Source organism: Lissotriton helveticus, chromosome 1_2 (assembly GCF_964261635.1).
Source record: "Lissotriton helveticus chromosome 1_2, aLisHel1.1, whole genome shotgun sequence".
NCBI classification, from domain to species: Eukaryota; Metazoa; Chordata; class Amphibia; order Caudata; family Salamandridae; genus Lissotriton; species Lissotriton helveticus.
The window spans coordinates 118350125-118364105 of NC_136058.1; the positions used below are offsets into that span (position 1 = coordinate 118350125).

Below are 13981 nucleotides of genomic sequence, written 5' to 3' on the forward strand. Positions count from 1 at the left end.
GTAAAAAAGTCACTTTGTGTACATCAATGCACCGTGTGCCAGGCACCATGTGGTGCTCCATTCACAGCGAGCCAGGTACCATACAGTGCCTGGCACATGGTGCAAGGATGTGTGGGGTGGGGGGCAATACATGTTCCCCAAGGGCCACTGAACAGCAGCCTACGGGAGGCCTGCTTGGGCCCACCAAAGTCTCTTTCCGTCTGCCTTTTCATGGCTGTCGGGCTGCCACGAACAGGGAGTGGGAAAGGGATATCCTAATCCCCACGGCAGTGCCTGCACACGCACCACCCCCCTTATAGGGTTACGAATGTGTAAGTTGTAGTCCTGTTGCTGATAAGCGATCTCAAGCGCCAGGATGCCCTTGGGGTGACAGTGAAGCGCTATATAAATATACTAATAAATATAAATAAATCCAATTGCCATCTGCGGCGGTCCTACCACCCGACCTCTGCTGGTCTGACTGGATGCATTGTAATGCAGTAGTCGGATCAATGCCCTGGATAGCAGGTAGACCTCCACCAACTGCCGGTCAGTGGCAGTCCACCTGCCATCGTAACGAGGGCCTTAGTTTGCGCTTGCCAAAAAAGAAAGACAACTGGCGTTTTTAAAGATGACATCATATCCGGGAGTTATTTTACCTCTTGAATGGTGAAAAATGAATGAAAAATAAAACAAATCTTCAGTTTAGAAATTTTGTAAAAGTAAACATGGGACACATAGTTGCGTGTAGAGTTGTCAGTTGTTACAATCGGTCCAAAATGGTAGAATTGACTCACGGCAATGGCTTGAATTGTGGCAAGGTAGGTCACTGCAAGGTCATCGATGCCCTGAGACAAAGATAGTCCAACCATCTGCATAAGAAGAAGAGAATAGTCAACAATTATAACTTATAAAACCCCTGTGTGTTTCAAAACAAAAACACACAACATGTTCTCCTCTATGGCAAACGACCTCCTGCTCTATATTTGCATTCATTTTAGGAAACAATTATAGCAAGAATACTTAGTAAAGACCTTAAGCATCATGAGTGAACAAGAAACATTAAGTTGTTAGTGAGGTTAACAATATTTATTCCAAAACTCCAAACGCTAATAAGAGATGATAGCAATCAGAATTATCACACAAATTTAAACTTTTTACATGATAATTTTGCATCAGTGCTAAATCAAATTTCAAGTATTGCTACTATAACCCGTCGGTTGACGCATGAAATGCACTTTAATTCTAAAGAACGCAAATTAATAAACAGAGCAGTGCTCTTAAAATCAACTTCTGAACATCTGAGCTCATCAAAAACAGATGTCTTATATCAGATTAAACTGTAGACATGATATTGAGCAAATCCCCTCTGCAATGAAAGGAGGAACATTTGCAGACAATGGTGCGGGAATCTTGAATTTTTTGGGCCCTGTTGTAAGAGGTTTACAGAGAACACTTGCTTCAAGCTAAATACTACATCCTTTGGGTACTAATGAGAAAGAGTTTACATCATCCCTACCGCTAGTACCTTGTTCAAAAACAATCTTAGGCTTAGGCTACAAAAGCCTCATGCTTTCCCCACATGTCATATGAGTAATGCATCCAAGCAGCACCATAACAACATTAAAGTCAAGAAATCAAACTGTAAAAACCTTAAAAGAATTTAGTGAACAAAAAAAAAGAAAAAAGAATACATCCAAAGGCACAGGAAGGGTTAACACTCTGATAAGGAAGATCAAAATGTCAAAAGGCACAAAATGGAAACAATGCAAATGTAAGTCAATGATTAGTCTATGTACATTACTATAACCCCAGCACTCTGCCCCACTCCCACATGTGACCCCAATACCTTTTCCTTCCATACTTCCCCTCCCGCCAAGAATGCCACTACACTTCTTGTCTTTGTGGTGGTCATTTGTTGGCCGCAGTTTATTAGGGTTACAAGGAAACAGGTATATCTTGCATTTGCATGTTATGTCATTATACATTTCCCTGATATTGTCTCTTGGCCCTTCTGGGGCGGTTCTTTTGTAGGTTGGACTTTCTTGCGCTTCCTCTGCGCGGAAAGGGGATATCCGTTGTCCCAGATTTAGGCCGCCTCGCTACCTTGTCTGACTTTGTTGTGCCCTGCCATTCGGCGGGGGCTGGGCTGCGAGCACCGTCTTTGCTTGCTACCCCTTCCCTTCGTAGCCATGTCAGCCAGCCGTGAGGCATCCCAGAGTTGCTGTCCTTAGGCCACCTCACCCAGCCGTGCGGCATTTGAAGGTGAGTGGACCTATTCTGGTGCACAGCCCTCCGGTGTGCCTCCGTACCAACCGTTCTCAGCATAGCCCTTCGCCACGCGTCCTCCCTGTCTCAGCCCTGCGACATTGCTGTTCCTTAGGTGTGGGTGGGTGGCACAAGATTTCCTGTTCGCTGTGCTGCTCCCCCGCTCCTTGTAGATAGGAGCATACCTGGGGGAGCGGCGCTTATATGCGCCCCCAGGCTGCTATTGCGCTTCGTGACTCCCCCCCTCATTGGGGGGTTTAAAGGTCGCCTGCCCGCCCATTGGCCGTGATGCGAGGGGGGGGACGGACACCTTTGGGGGCTTCCCCTACCTCTTGTTGGGGCGACCCCATTTTTGCGCCAAATTGGCGTCTCCTGCGCCATCCCCTGCTCCGCCTAACTGACCTGGTGGCTCGCCGCCGGGTTATGGCGACGGCTCTTGAGCCCTCTTCGGTGGCCCGCCTGTGCGATAACCCCCGCACTCTGCCCCACTCCCACATGTGATCCCAATACCTTTTCCTTTCCGTACTTCCCCTCCCGCCAAGAAAGCCACTACACTTCTTGTTTTTGTGGTGGTCATTTGTTGGCCGCAGTTTATTAGGGTTACAAGGAAACAGGTATATCTTGCATTTGCATGTTATGTCATTATACATTTCCCTGATATTGTCTCTTGGCCCTTCTGGGGCGGTTCTTTTGTAGGTTGGACTTTCTTGTGCCTCCTCTGCGCGGGAAGGGGATATCCGTTGTCCCAGAGTTAGGCCGCCTCTCTACCTTGCCGACTTTGTTGTGCCCTGCCATTCGTCCGGGGTTGGGCTGCAAGCGCCGTCTTTGCTTGCTACCCCTTCCCTTCGTAGCCATGTCACCCAGCCGTGAGGCATCCCAGATTCGCTGTCCTTAGGCCACCTCACCCAGCCGTGCGGCATCTGATGGTGAGTGGACCTATTCTGGCGCACCTCCCTCCGGTGTGCCTCCGTACCAACCGTTCTCAGCGTAGCCCTTCGCCACGCCGTCAGGGAGGCTGCTGTCTTCCTGCGGCTCCCCCTTACGCCCTCCTTATTTACTGACAGCCTGCCAACACCATGGCGCCCCACAGGTTGTTCCAGAAGATCTCCATGCCTTGCTTGGAGAGGTGCACCCCGTCGCTGGCGTAGTATTCCGGGCGGCCCGTGTGTTTCAACCCATGCCTGACTGATCCCAGGCCGTTTGCCCTGCAGAACTTGCTCACTGTGAGGTTCAACTTCTTCAGTGAGTTCTCCACCCCTTTGTACGAATCCGCCCCTCGCCCTTCCTGCCTGTTGATCAGCTCGGACCAGATAATTGTCATGCGCCCAAATGCCCTGGAGGTTTCTACAAGGTCGTTCTGTATCCCGAGGAGGAGGGCCCTCCGCCCCAAACTGGCCAGGTCATTCCCCCAAGGTGTATAATTAGGACGTCCGGGTGGCGCCCCGCCTCCTCCCGTAGGCTTTTGAGGGCTGCCGTCAGTTGCTCCCATCGCATGTCCGACCGGCCGAACCAGTGAATGCACGTGCGCCGTGGTCTGTCCCCGAGCGTGCGGCCTGTGTTTTTTCACCAGGCGCCCATCCGTCTGATGAATGAGTGGCCCACCACCCATACCAGGTGGGGTCTGTTCCCTGTCGAGGCAAATGGAAAGCGGCCGGTCACTCTCTTGCTTACCCCGCGTGCCTTCTGGTCATAGCAGCTGGGGCCTCACGTATGTCTTGTATGTGCGCGAGCGCCATCTCCCCACCGCCTGTATCCCTATCTCGGACATCCCATGTTGTGCCGCGGCTGTGGCTGCCCCTATCTGGAATGAATGGGACCCAAAGCCCCTCGGAGGCAGACCCGCCCTGTTGAGGGCGAGGCGCATTACTGCTGTGAACTGGAACTTGCTCAGATGGGACCCGTCTTTGTGTTTGAATAGGGGGCCCCCTCCCGCTGGGCGCACTGCCATGAAAGCGACCAGGCAGCATACCGCGCAGAGTTTATTGTCTTGGATGCAATGTAACCTGACTGTAGTCAAAAGGTCCAGAGCACACAAAATGTATCTATAGACTGGTTTGTCTTAGAGTAGTGATAGCAGGGATAGACCGGACAAAGCGTATAGTTTTCAAAGGTTTTATTCACCAACAGTGTTCCCCACCTGGGAATCACTATAAATATCAATCAAGCCAAGCCGACACGTGTTTCGTCACAACATATGGCTGTGACTCTTCAGGGCTAGAAGAAAAATAATTGAATAAATATGACGTCAAAAAAACACATGGAATCGCGTTGTTAGTGGCAAGGAGGAACACCCGTGAAGTGGAAACCAACACAGAAGGGATAGTAACCTAACTGTGGCCCCCTTTCCAGCCTGATCTGTCTTTGACCGCTGTGGCACCAACTCCACTCCCTTCTCCCTTGGCGTTACGTCACTGGCCTGCAAGCAGCGCTCAGCCAGGCCCTCCCTGGCAGGGGCCACCAGTTCGCTGATGCGGAATGCCCCAAAGAAGGCCGTGGTAAATGCTGCCCTGAAGATCAGCCGCTCATATCCGTCTGTGAAGAAATGAAATCTTCATTCTCAGGGAATACTTACTAATAAAAAAAAGAACTTGGCCCAGAAGCTGAAAATATGAAAATACATCTTTATTAAATTTAATAAGTGAGGCCACGTCACACAGAAGCCGTAGCAACTGAATGAGGTAGTCTGAGGAATACAGAAAACAGAGGCCTTTTATATGTTTAGGGTTACAAACTTCAGCATACAAGTAAGGGGCAGTCCTAGCTTTTGCAAGCATGCAAAAAATGCCTAACATGGACATGCAAGGTCTGCCAAACGACAAACCCATTTTACAGTTGTCCGGCCCATAATCAATCATTGAACAAACCCAACATTCTTCTTTAGACAAGATGGACAAACCCATAATAAAAGGACCACAACCCATATCATAAACAGACCATAAAAGAAGGAACAGAAAGCAGGATAAGGGGTGTGTGTGTGCATACCAAACTCTACAATGTCCTGTGCTTTGATCCTCAATCGTGATCAGCTAAAGGGCAGGAACTGGTTTAACAAGGTCAGCTTCAGGCAACAGGGTCAGTACACTCAGGTCAAACAGGAGTCAGCATGAACTCAAGCTAAGGTCTACATGTCCTTAAAAGACTAGTTTCAGCCACAATCATGGCCTATGTGAGGGAAACCACAAAATGGCTGCCATACACAAAATGGAACCCATGGGTTAAGAATTCACAGAACCTCAGACCCTCCTTTTGCCCTCACATAGGCAATCACTCCGTCTGTATCTGAATCGATGTCAATATTATCCGTTATTCCCTTCACTAAGGCATTATTACTCGAGTTATCTTTCATGGAACACAAGGGATAGACTTTGTTGGCATAAAACATCGTCTGATATGCCCATACAGACCCATTGTAACTAAATGACAGAACCAAATAGGGAATACCTCTATCTGTAGTATGTGGCATAAGACCACACACCCAACAATTAGAGGTGTCCATTACTAACTGGTATTGATGCTGAAACTGTACAAAGGAATTATTCACAAATTCCGACCTTCTAATCTGCTCGTGTTCAGGTAAGATATGAAAAGAATGCAAAGAAGTAGTAGTAGGAAAAGACATAGGTTGGGAGGTGGCTGCAGAAGTCAATTGGGTAGTGAAAACGATCCAACCCACAAAAGACAACGTCATGCTTAAAAATACTAGAAAACATGTTATTAAGAACATATGGACAACAGGAGAAAGTAATGACCACTATTACAAACAAAATTATAATTTTTCACAACTCTAAGCAGAAAGCAAATCCTAAAATGATCTAGTAACATTTTTTTATGGCTCCTATGCATTTCAGTAACTTATTATATGTTCAGGTGAAACAGTGGTGATCCTCATCAATGCTCTGAGGTGAAAAGGGGATACTCTTCCACAAAGAATGGATTTTATTCTGCTTTTACTAAACAGAATACTATTTTAAAACAATGCCAGTAAAACAATAATGATCAGTCTCCTCAAACCCATTTTATGCAATCACACGGAAACCACTTGTGAAACCAACTATGCTCTGAGTCCGTTCAAAAGCCTCTCTGGCAGGCTTCTATTGTCCATCATATCTGCTCCAGTTGTTGCATGGGCCTCTTGATTCAGGCCTCCCATCAAAAATAGTGTTTTTCAGTATCCGTTGGAGTGCCCTCCTGGCAAACACTCACAGCTCATTTGAAAGTCTCAATGTCTAAAGGCAGTGCACCAATATCTCTCCTCTGCGGCAGGCACTACAGATAGTGTGCTCTTCATTGATCAAGGGCACAGATCATCTTATGCAGATCCGGGTCTACATTCTCAGGCTCCAACACTCAATACTCAGTGTCAGAGAACGCTCAGGCTGCTCTTTCAAGGGCACCAGAATGTAGTGCCTTTTTCCAATCTTGGATCCTCCGGTGCACTGCACTTCCGTTGGAGCAAAGGAAAAGGGGTTGTGTGGCCAAAACTCAGGCCAAGGGGCTCAAGGGACTGCACACTGTCAGAGGTTGCCAGCACATGACAGGTGGGTGGAAAACTGAAGCCTCAAACAACAAGAATCCTTCTCTTTCGCTCTTTGCACTGAAATTATTGTTCTGTGATGTCCAATGCCGTCTGATGGAGCAAGTGCGATGCTTTAAACAGTTCATTGTATAACAAGGGGACTGCAAGCAGGTGGCCTGCAATCTTCAAAGGAGTGGCCATATGCCATGGGACAATTCTGGTCTAGAATACACTGTCATTTCTCAAAGGCAATACAAAGACAAAGGCAGTAGGAAAAACAGTGCCTCTAGGCTCTTCAATTGGGTTTCCATGTGAGAGCATATCCTCCACCATCTAAGGGTAGATAACGACATGATTAAGTCTAGGTGTCATGTATTCCTATAGGTTCTGAATCGATCCCCCTATTCCTGACCCTATTCTGGTTAAACTAACTATCAAGTTAACTAACAGTCAGCCCATGAGGCAAGAAAAGCCCCCATGATGCAGATACCGTTATCTGACGCAGTCACACTACGGCACAGGAACGTGTTATCTGATTAGGTCATAACGCTTGAGATCTAATTAGACAAGCGACATTCCTCCAGCCCCTGATAAGGCATACGACGTTCTCATAACAAATCAAACCTATGACAACCTGGAAAATCCGTGCGGCCATTGTTTTGATTTCACAGAGAACTTCAGTAAAAGAATGTGCTAACGAGCAAGTCGTATGACATCTTTATTGACGCATCTATGTCCATCCTTACGTCAATCTCGGCACCTTTAAGGTATAAATATTGCCGATCTTGCCCTATGCGAACGCATGCGTGGTGACGAGACGGAGCAGCCATACTTGCCGAAGCCCAGAAGCAGAGCAGACCCCGCTGGCAGCAGCCCCGCCTTCCTGACGCGCTGAGAGACGCGCTGCTATCTCCTACCGAGAGACCCAGCACCGGCGCTTTCGGGCAGCCCTCGCAGGCAGCCTGGAATATCGAGAGCAGAGAAAGAGATACCATTCCTCATTCATCCTAACTTCCAGGTACAGAACTGAATAACCCCTCACAGAGAATTCTTTAGTTATTCACTTGGCAAAAACAAACTTAACTTAAACTGTAACTTTCTATTCCCACCCACGCATTAGACTTAGGTCAGGTACACGGGGTAGGCGTATTTAGAAACACCAGTTGAGTACGTTTAGTCAAATGTATATGTGTATGTAAATATATTTTAATCATTTTAAACATCATATGGCTCAGAAACCATATCAATGTTTTTACAGTATTATTTTATACTATTGCTTTTAATGTATGCACTTTACTTAACTATAAGTATTGCAATAATATCGATCCATTTCTCTTGTACGAGAAAAGAGACTGATCAATAAATAACACCTTTTTATTGAACACGCCCGTCTCTTCCTTTTCTCTACAATCTGATGAGACTAAGAATGCACGTACTGACTGAGTAAAATAATTGCCTTGTGCTCACACGACTCTGGAGATACACTCTTGATTAGGGGAGAGCAAAGTTGTCATGTTCTATGGTTGTCAGAAACTAAATCCCTTCTTGTCTAATCAGGGGAGTTAATTCTTTCCTGAACATTCGAGAAAGTTTCTAGCGAACTCTGAGCTACGCTGGCAAACCCAAAACTTAAGTCTAGTATCGACAGTAGTAGACCTAGTTAACGTCTGGCCTAGGCCTTTACTGCTGTAGGTATTATTCCAATGCGCAGAGCCTATTGGGAAGATAGGAACTACACTACATGGCGCCCAACGCGTTTGGAAAGGGCGATAAAACTAACGTAAGACATTTAGAGTAACTCAGTCGTGCTTTCTCACTCAGACCCCTTTTCCCAAATACTCCAAAGACGTCTGGAGTGGGTGAAAGGTAATATCCTCCAAAACCTCGCAGGAGGGAACTCCTATGTAAGGTTCTTGGTTTAGTCAACGTTGAAGGATACACTGTTCCAAAATATTGTGCATCTAATCTTTGTTCCATAAGAAACCTGATCTGCAAACAAACAAAATAAACATCCTGACAGTAAAATGTCAGAAAGTGATGAAGAAAGAGAGGCAGTTAGATTAGCAGCTGAAATAACAGCAGCAGATACTGCACTAAAGGATGCAGACGCGGATATAATACTCATTCCGGTCAGCAAAAGGAAATCTATAACCTTAAAACTTATAGAAAATGGACTGACACCTAGAGGTGGCACAGTCATATTCGTAATTGAGGCACACGAATATCGGCAGACAGAGGTATACTATACATGGATACATTTTCCAGCAGCAAATGCTGTAACAAAGTACTTCCACTATTACAAAATAGAGGTTCCACCCGACATTTACACTCCTTTCGAGGAGGTGGAAGTACCACTCAAATTCCAAGAGCATTTGCTCTTATTTGATGGCGCCCTAATACATAACAATCACATTACAAGGCTCGGTCCTTTAGGTAGACCAGGAGCAACGTGGCCGGTCTTAGCCGGATACACACCACACCCAGACATCGAAGGAATGTCTACTGGAGAGCTGTTAATACAGCTAAAACAATTACTAAAAATTCATAGACAATTAGTCCAGTATGTAATGCGGACTTCAACAATTCAGCCAGCGATTAAACTTCCACAGCTGACCCCTCACCAGGGGAACACAAATAAAATCACACCACAGAACATCCAATCCTGCCTAGGTAAAGTTCCGGCTAAACGGGAACAGATACCATTCTGGTTGGCACAGAAAATCACCCAAATAGAGGCGGTGTTTCCTGACACCACCCCGCTAGAAAAACACAGGATTCTGACTATATGTCTCCCAATGGGAATCGCACCACACATAGAGGACTGTGACACTTGGGGTACAGTCTTTGCTTCAATCTACACAAAAACGCACGGTGTTCCATCCATTTCGGTAATACCAGATGTGCTAAAACAAATTCAAGATGAATACGGTCCAGAACCAGCTTTAACTCTTGGTATGAAATTACTGAAAGACTTCAAGCAGGTCTCGGCTATATTACTAGCCAATATAAAAGGTGAAGCAGCAAACGTGGCGATCCGCCAGAGGTTAAAAGAGACAGATATAGCAGACCAACCAGCTGAAATTGCCAGAATCATAGAAAAATCCTATGAAGAACTAGGTAGAGATAGTTTAGGTGGAATACCAGTAAAACCGCAACTGACTGAAAGTCCAGAAAAAATATTTTTTAATAATAATTCACCAAAAAAGAACTGGGATGGAAACAAACAATCCAATCCAAAAGAAAAGAAATTCCAGTCCCGAGGAAGGTCTCCTAGGCGAAGGGAGAAATCTCCGAACCAGAGACACAGGTCACCCCAGAGTGACCCCTCTGGGAAAAGATATAACCTTAGAAATAGGGATAATATTAAAAAACCTGATAGATATCAAGACATTGATACACGTCCCTCTCAATCTTTTCAGACTTCCTCGCAGAAATCGGAAAGAAGAGGACGATCAGAACAAAGAGAAGAGCACGCCAAGTCCAAAGACAAGGAACCTGCTCAACAAAAAAAGAAATTACAATTTCCAAAAAAGAAGGTAGCCAGTATCAAGGTAGTTAACAATGCCGAGAATACTGAGGACACAACTGAAAAACGGAGAGTGGGCTCAGACAATGCTAGACAGCGCAGCAGAAGTGAGCATAGCTCGCAAAGTCCTTATGAATCATCTGGAGACAGTGGACACGAATGAATATCTTCAAGTGGAAACTGCAGACACCAGAGTTAGCAAACCCCACAAGATATACGAGATAACATTACGTATAGAGGGAGATAAGACTAGGAAAATAAGGGGACTATTTTGGGATAACCTCTCCAGGGGCTATGATATCCTTCTAGCTGAAAAAGACTGGCCACCAGAGTTTGTCAGGGAGTGCCCTCATGGCGAAGAAGTAATTATGCCTGCCTTCTCGAATCAAATCCCGATTCATAAAAAATACACACTTGCTAGAAAGTGGGCAGTGGCCTTAGCACCTGCTTTATATAAAAATCATGTAGGATGGGATGAGGATTCTCCTCCTCACAAAATCCAGTTAAAATCACAACCTACTGCACAAAGGCAGTACCCAATTAAGCAAGAAGCTAAAAAACAGGTAAATGAAATACTAGATCAGCTAGAATACCAGGGGGTGATTGAAACTTGCACCTCACAAATGAACAATCCTTTGTTTCCGGTCTCCAAACCAGACAATTCATATCGTCTAGTTTTGGATTACCGACACCTTAACACATGTTGCAAAACCTTTGCAGTGCAAAACTCACACAGTGCTGCACTAATGAATAACATAGTGCGCAAAAAATACAAAACAACCTTGGACATCTCCAATGGATTCTTTTGTCAAAACATAGCACCAGAGAGCAGATATTTAACTGCATTCTCAGTAAATGGCACTCAAAAGCAATTCTGTCGGTTAGCCCAGGGGTACAAGAACAGCCCGGGGGTATTCTCAGCGAGAGTAACAGAATTACTGCAACTATATGATGATGAAGCGTTATCTTATGTCGATGACATTTACTTAACAGATGATGACTTGGATACTCACTTGAAAAGAGTGAACACCATAATACTTGGGTTCGCAGCAGAGGGTTACAAATTCAACTTTAAAAAGTCTAGAATTGCCCATCTGACAGTCCTATTCTTAGGATATGAGTTATCAAGTGAAGGCAAAAGCCTGACTGACAATTTCCTAGAGAAATGTGCCGTAATCTAAGCTCCTAAAACACTAAAAAACCTACAGTCAATTCTAGGCTTCCTAAATTTCGGAAGAACATACATTGCAAATTACGCAGAAAGGGTCAAACCCCTTTATGATCTAATTAAACTAGACTTTAAAAGATCCAATTGGACTCAAACACACACAGAAATTTTGAGATCCTTACAAACAGACATGCTAATTAAAACAAAATTAGAAACACGTGATAACACACGCAATCTTGTGATTCGAGTCATCCCAGGGAGATGCGGATTCACATACCTAACCTCTAATGAGGGAGAAAAGGTACCAATTGCATTCAAATCACACTTATACACAGAAGCTGAACAGAAATTCAGTAATACAGAAAAAATCATTCGTGCAGTTCAAACCGCAATAGCTAGAGAAAAAGAGATAGCTGACGGTAGACATATCACAGTCAGAACAGCAGAATCAGCCTTTGAGGCACTAACAACACCGTGTAATTTACCAACAACAACATTGAATCCGGAATGGATACAATGGGTGAATTCAATCACAACGGACAAAGTATACTACTACTTTGATCCAGAACTAGAAGAATTAAAAAATCTAAAATATGAAAAGACGTATCCTCTGCCAATCGACATTCTGCCTCTAAGACATTACGCCTGTGTAATTTATACAGACGGACATGCTCAACCCTCCGTTTGGGGAGAACATGCATACAACCCCACATGTGAGATTACAAAAGAAGTGTGGCGCGGAGGTAAACTAAGACCTCTATTAACAAAATCACACTCAGTAGAAACTAATTCAGAACTACAAACTGAAATAATGGCATTAAAAATGGCGCTGGATAATGCGGATCGCGAATTCCCGACACTTATAGTGTCAGATTCATATTACTGCGTCAAAGCATATAACAAGGATTTGCAGAAATGGATTCAGAACGGTTACAAAGATGACACAGATGCACCAATAAAGCAGAAATTGCTCTGGGAACAAATAGCTCTTTTACAAAAAGAACTACCAAAGACTCACGTGACACACTCACTGAGTCATCAGCGTGATGGCGTTCACGTTGTAGGGAATTCATTGGCTGAAACAGCCGCAGCGGCAGCCACTATACCGGCTCCCGTAGATCGAAAAAAGCGTACATTAAAATACATTGACGGTGAAACAATGCTGGCGGTGAAAACGTCATCAAAAGGCGACTGCTCAGCGTTACCGATCAACTATCCACTCAATTATACATACATAATCGATGCAAACTCCGTCCCTTTTGCTCGAATCCCTGGAGTGGGGGATAGGGCAATTCCAAACATGGAACATAGGTTAGGACTAATAATAGCGGCACACGAAGGGCTTGCTTCTATTCATGCTGGCGTCTCAGCCACAGTATCATTATTAAAACAGAGATACTGGTGGCCACAAATGAGAAGACAAACGAGGAACTATGTTCTAGCATGTGAAATATGTCAAAAAATGAAAGTATCAACGGTGAGACGTCCAGCTCAGACGCCCCTTCTAATCTCGGATAAACCATTAGCCTGTGTTTATCTAGACCACTGCGGTCCCTTACAAAGGGATGGTAACTATAAATATATCTTGGTTGCAGTGGACTCATGCACGAGATTTATATGGATGTGGCCCCAGCGAACGGCTGACGCCAGAACTGTTATAAAAGATTTGCGAGTCTTTATCGGCACATACGCAATTGGCATGCTGCATTCGGACAATGGTCCTGCTTTTAGCTCTCGGGCTTATAAGGAGGCCATGGTCAGCATGGGCGTGCAATTGCGGTACTCTTGTCCATTTCACCCTGAGGGGAACGGAATTGTTGAAAGAAAAAACCGTGACATAAAGCAATCTATAACGGCAAAGGTATTAGGTTCGGGAGCTGGGTGGGTCAAACATCTAATAAGTGTCCAACGTAGTCTAAATAACTTGCCAAGAAATTCTCTGAAGGGATTCAGTCCGTACGAATTATTATTCGGAACTAGAATGATTATCTCTGACCTCGACAGTCAGACTTCAGTGGTTAAAGAAAAAAGCTTTGATGTCAAAGACTGTTTGGCTATTTTGCAGGACTTAAACAAAACAAGAAAAGACCTGAGCAACATACAGTTGAAACAACAGCCAACAACCACTGAAGAATCACCACCTGTCCCAGCAAGACCTGTCTGGATTCCAAAAGTCGGGGATCTAGTCAGGGAGAAGATCGCGGTAAAGAAGGAATTTGGGCCTTCTTACAGAAAAGCAGTTCCTGTCTTGTCTGTCAACGGGACAAGATCAGTTGTACTACCGCCACTTGCTGGTAAAAAGGAGAACCGAGTTGTATCCATCGACCTGGTAAAACCACAACATGTGGCCGATAACAAACAGTAGGCCAAGTGGACTCCCAATAAGTAGCAGAACACCAAGGTTTGCTACCAGTACAGAGGTCCTAACAAAGAGGCTCATCACATTCGAAACGCCTACAGAAGAACAACAAGGACTATGCAACGATGCAATAGAACTCAGACCTCTGAAAACCCAAATAAAAAC

At 45.0% G+C, this 13981-nt stretch overlaps 1 protein-coding gene across 2 annotated transcripts in view; it reads right to left on the bottom strand.

Moving 5' to 3' along the window:
* FGGY (FGGY carbohydrate kinase domain containing) overlaps nucleotides 1–13981 on the bottom strand; it is a 2115431-nt gene that overhangs the window by 398896 nt on the left and 1702554 nt on the right. For both annotated transcript variants that reach the window (XM_078669875.1, XM_078669881.1), the window contains one exon: nucleotides 777–851. In XM_078669875.1, the coding sequence (XP_078526001.1) occupies nucleotides 777–851 (75 nt within the window). The remainder of the gene's footprint in view (nucleotides 1–776; nucleotides 852–13981) is intronic.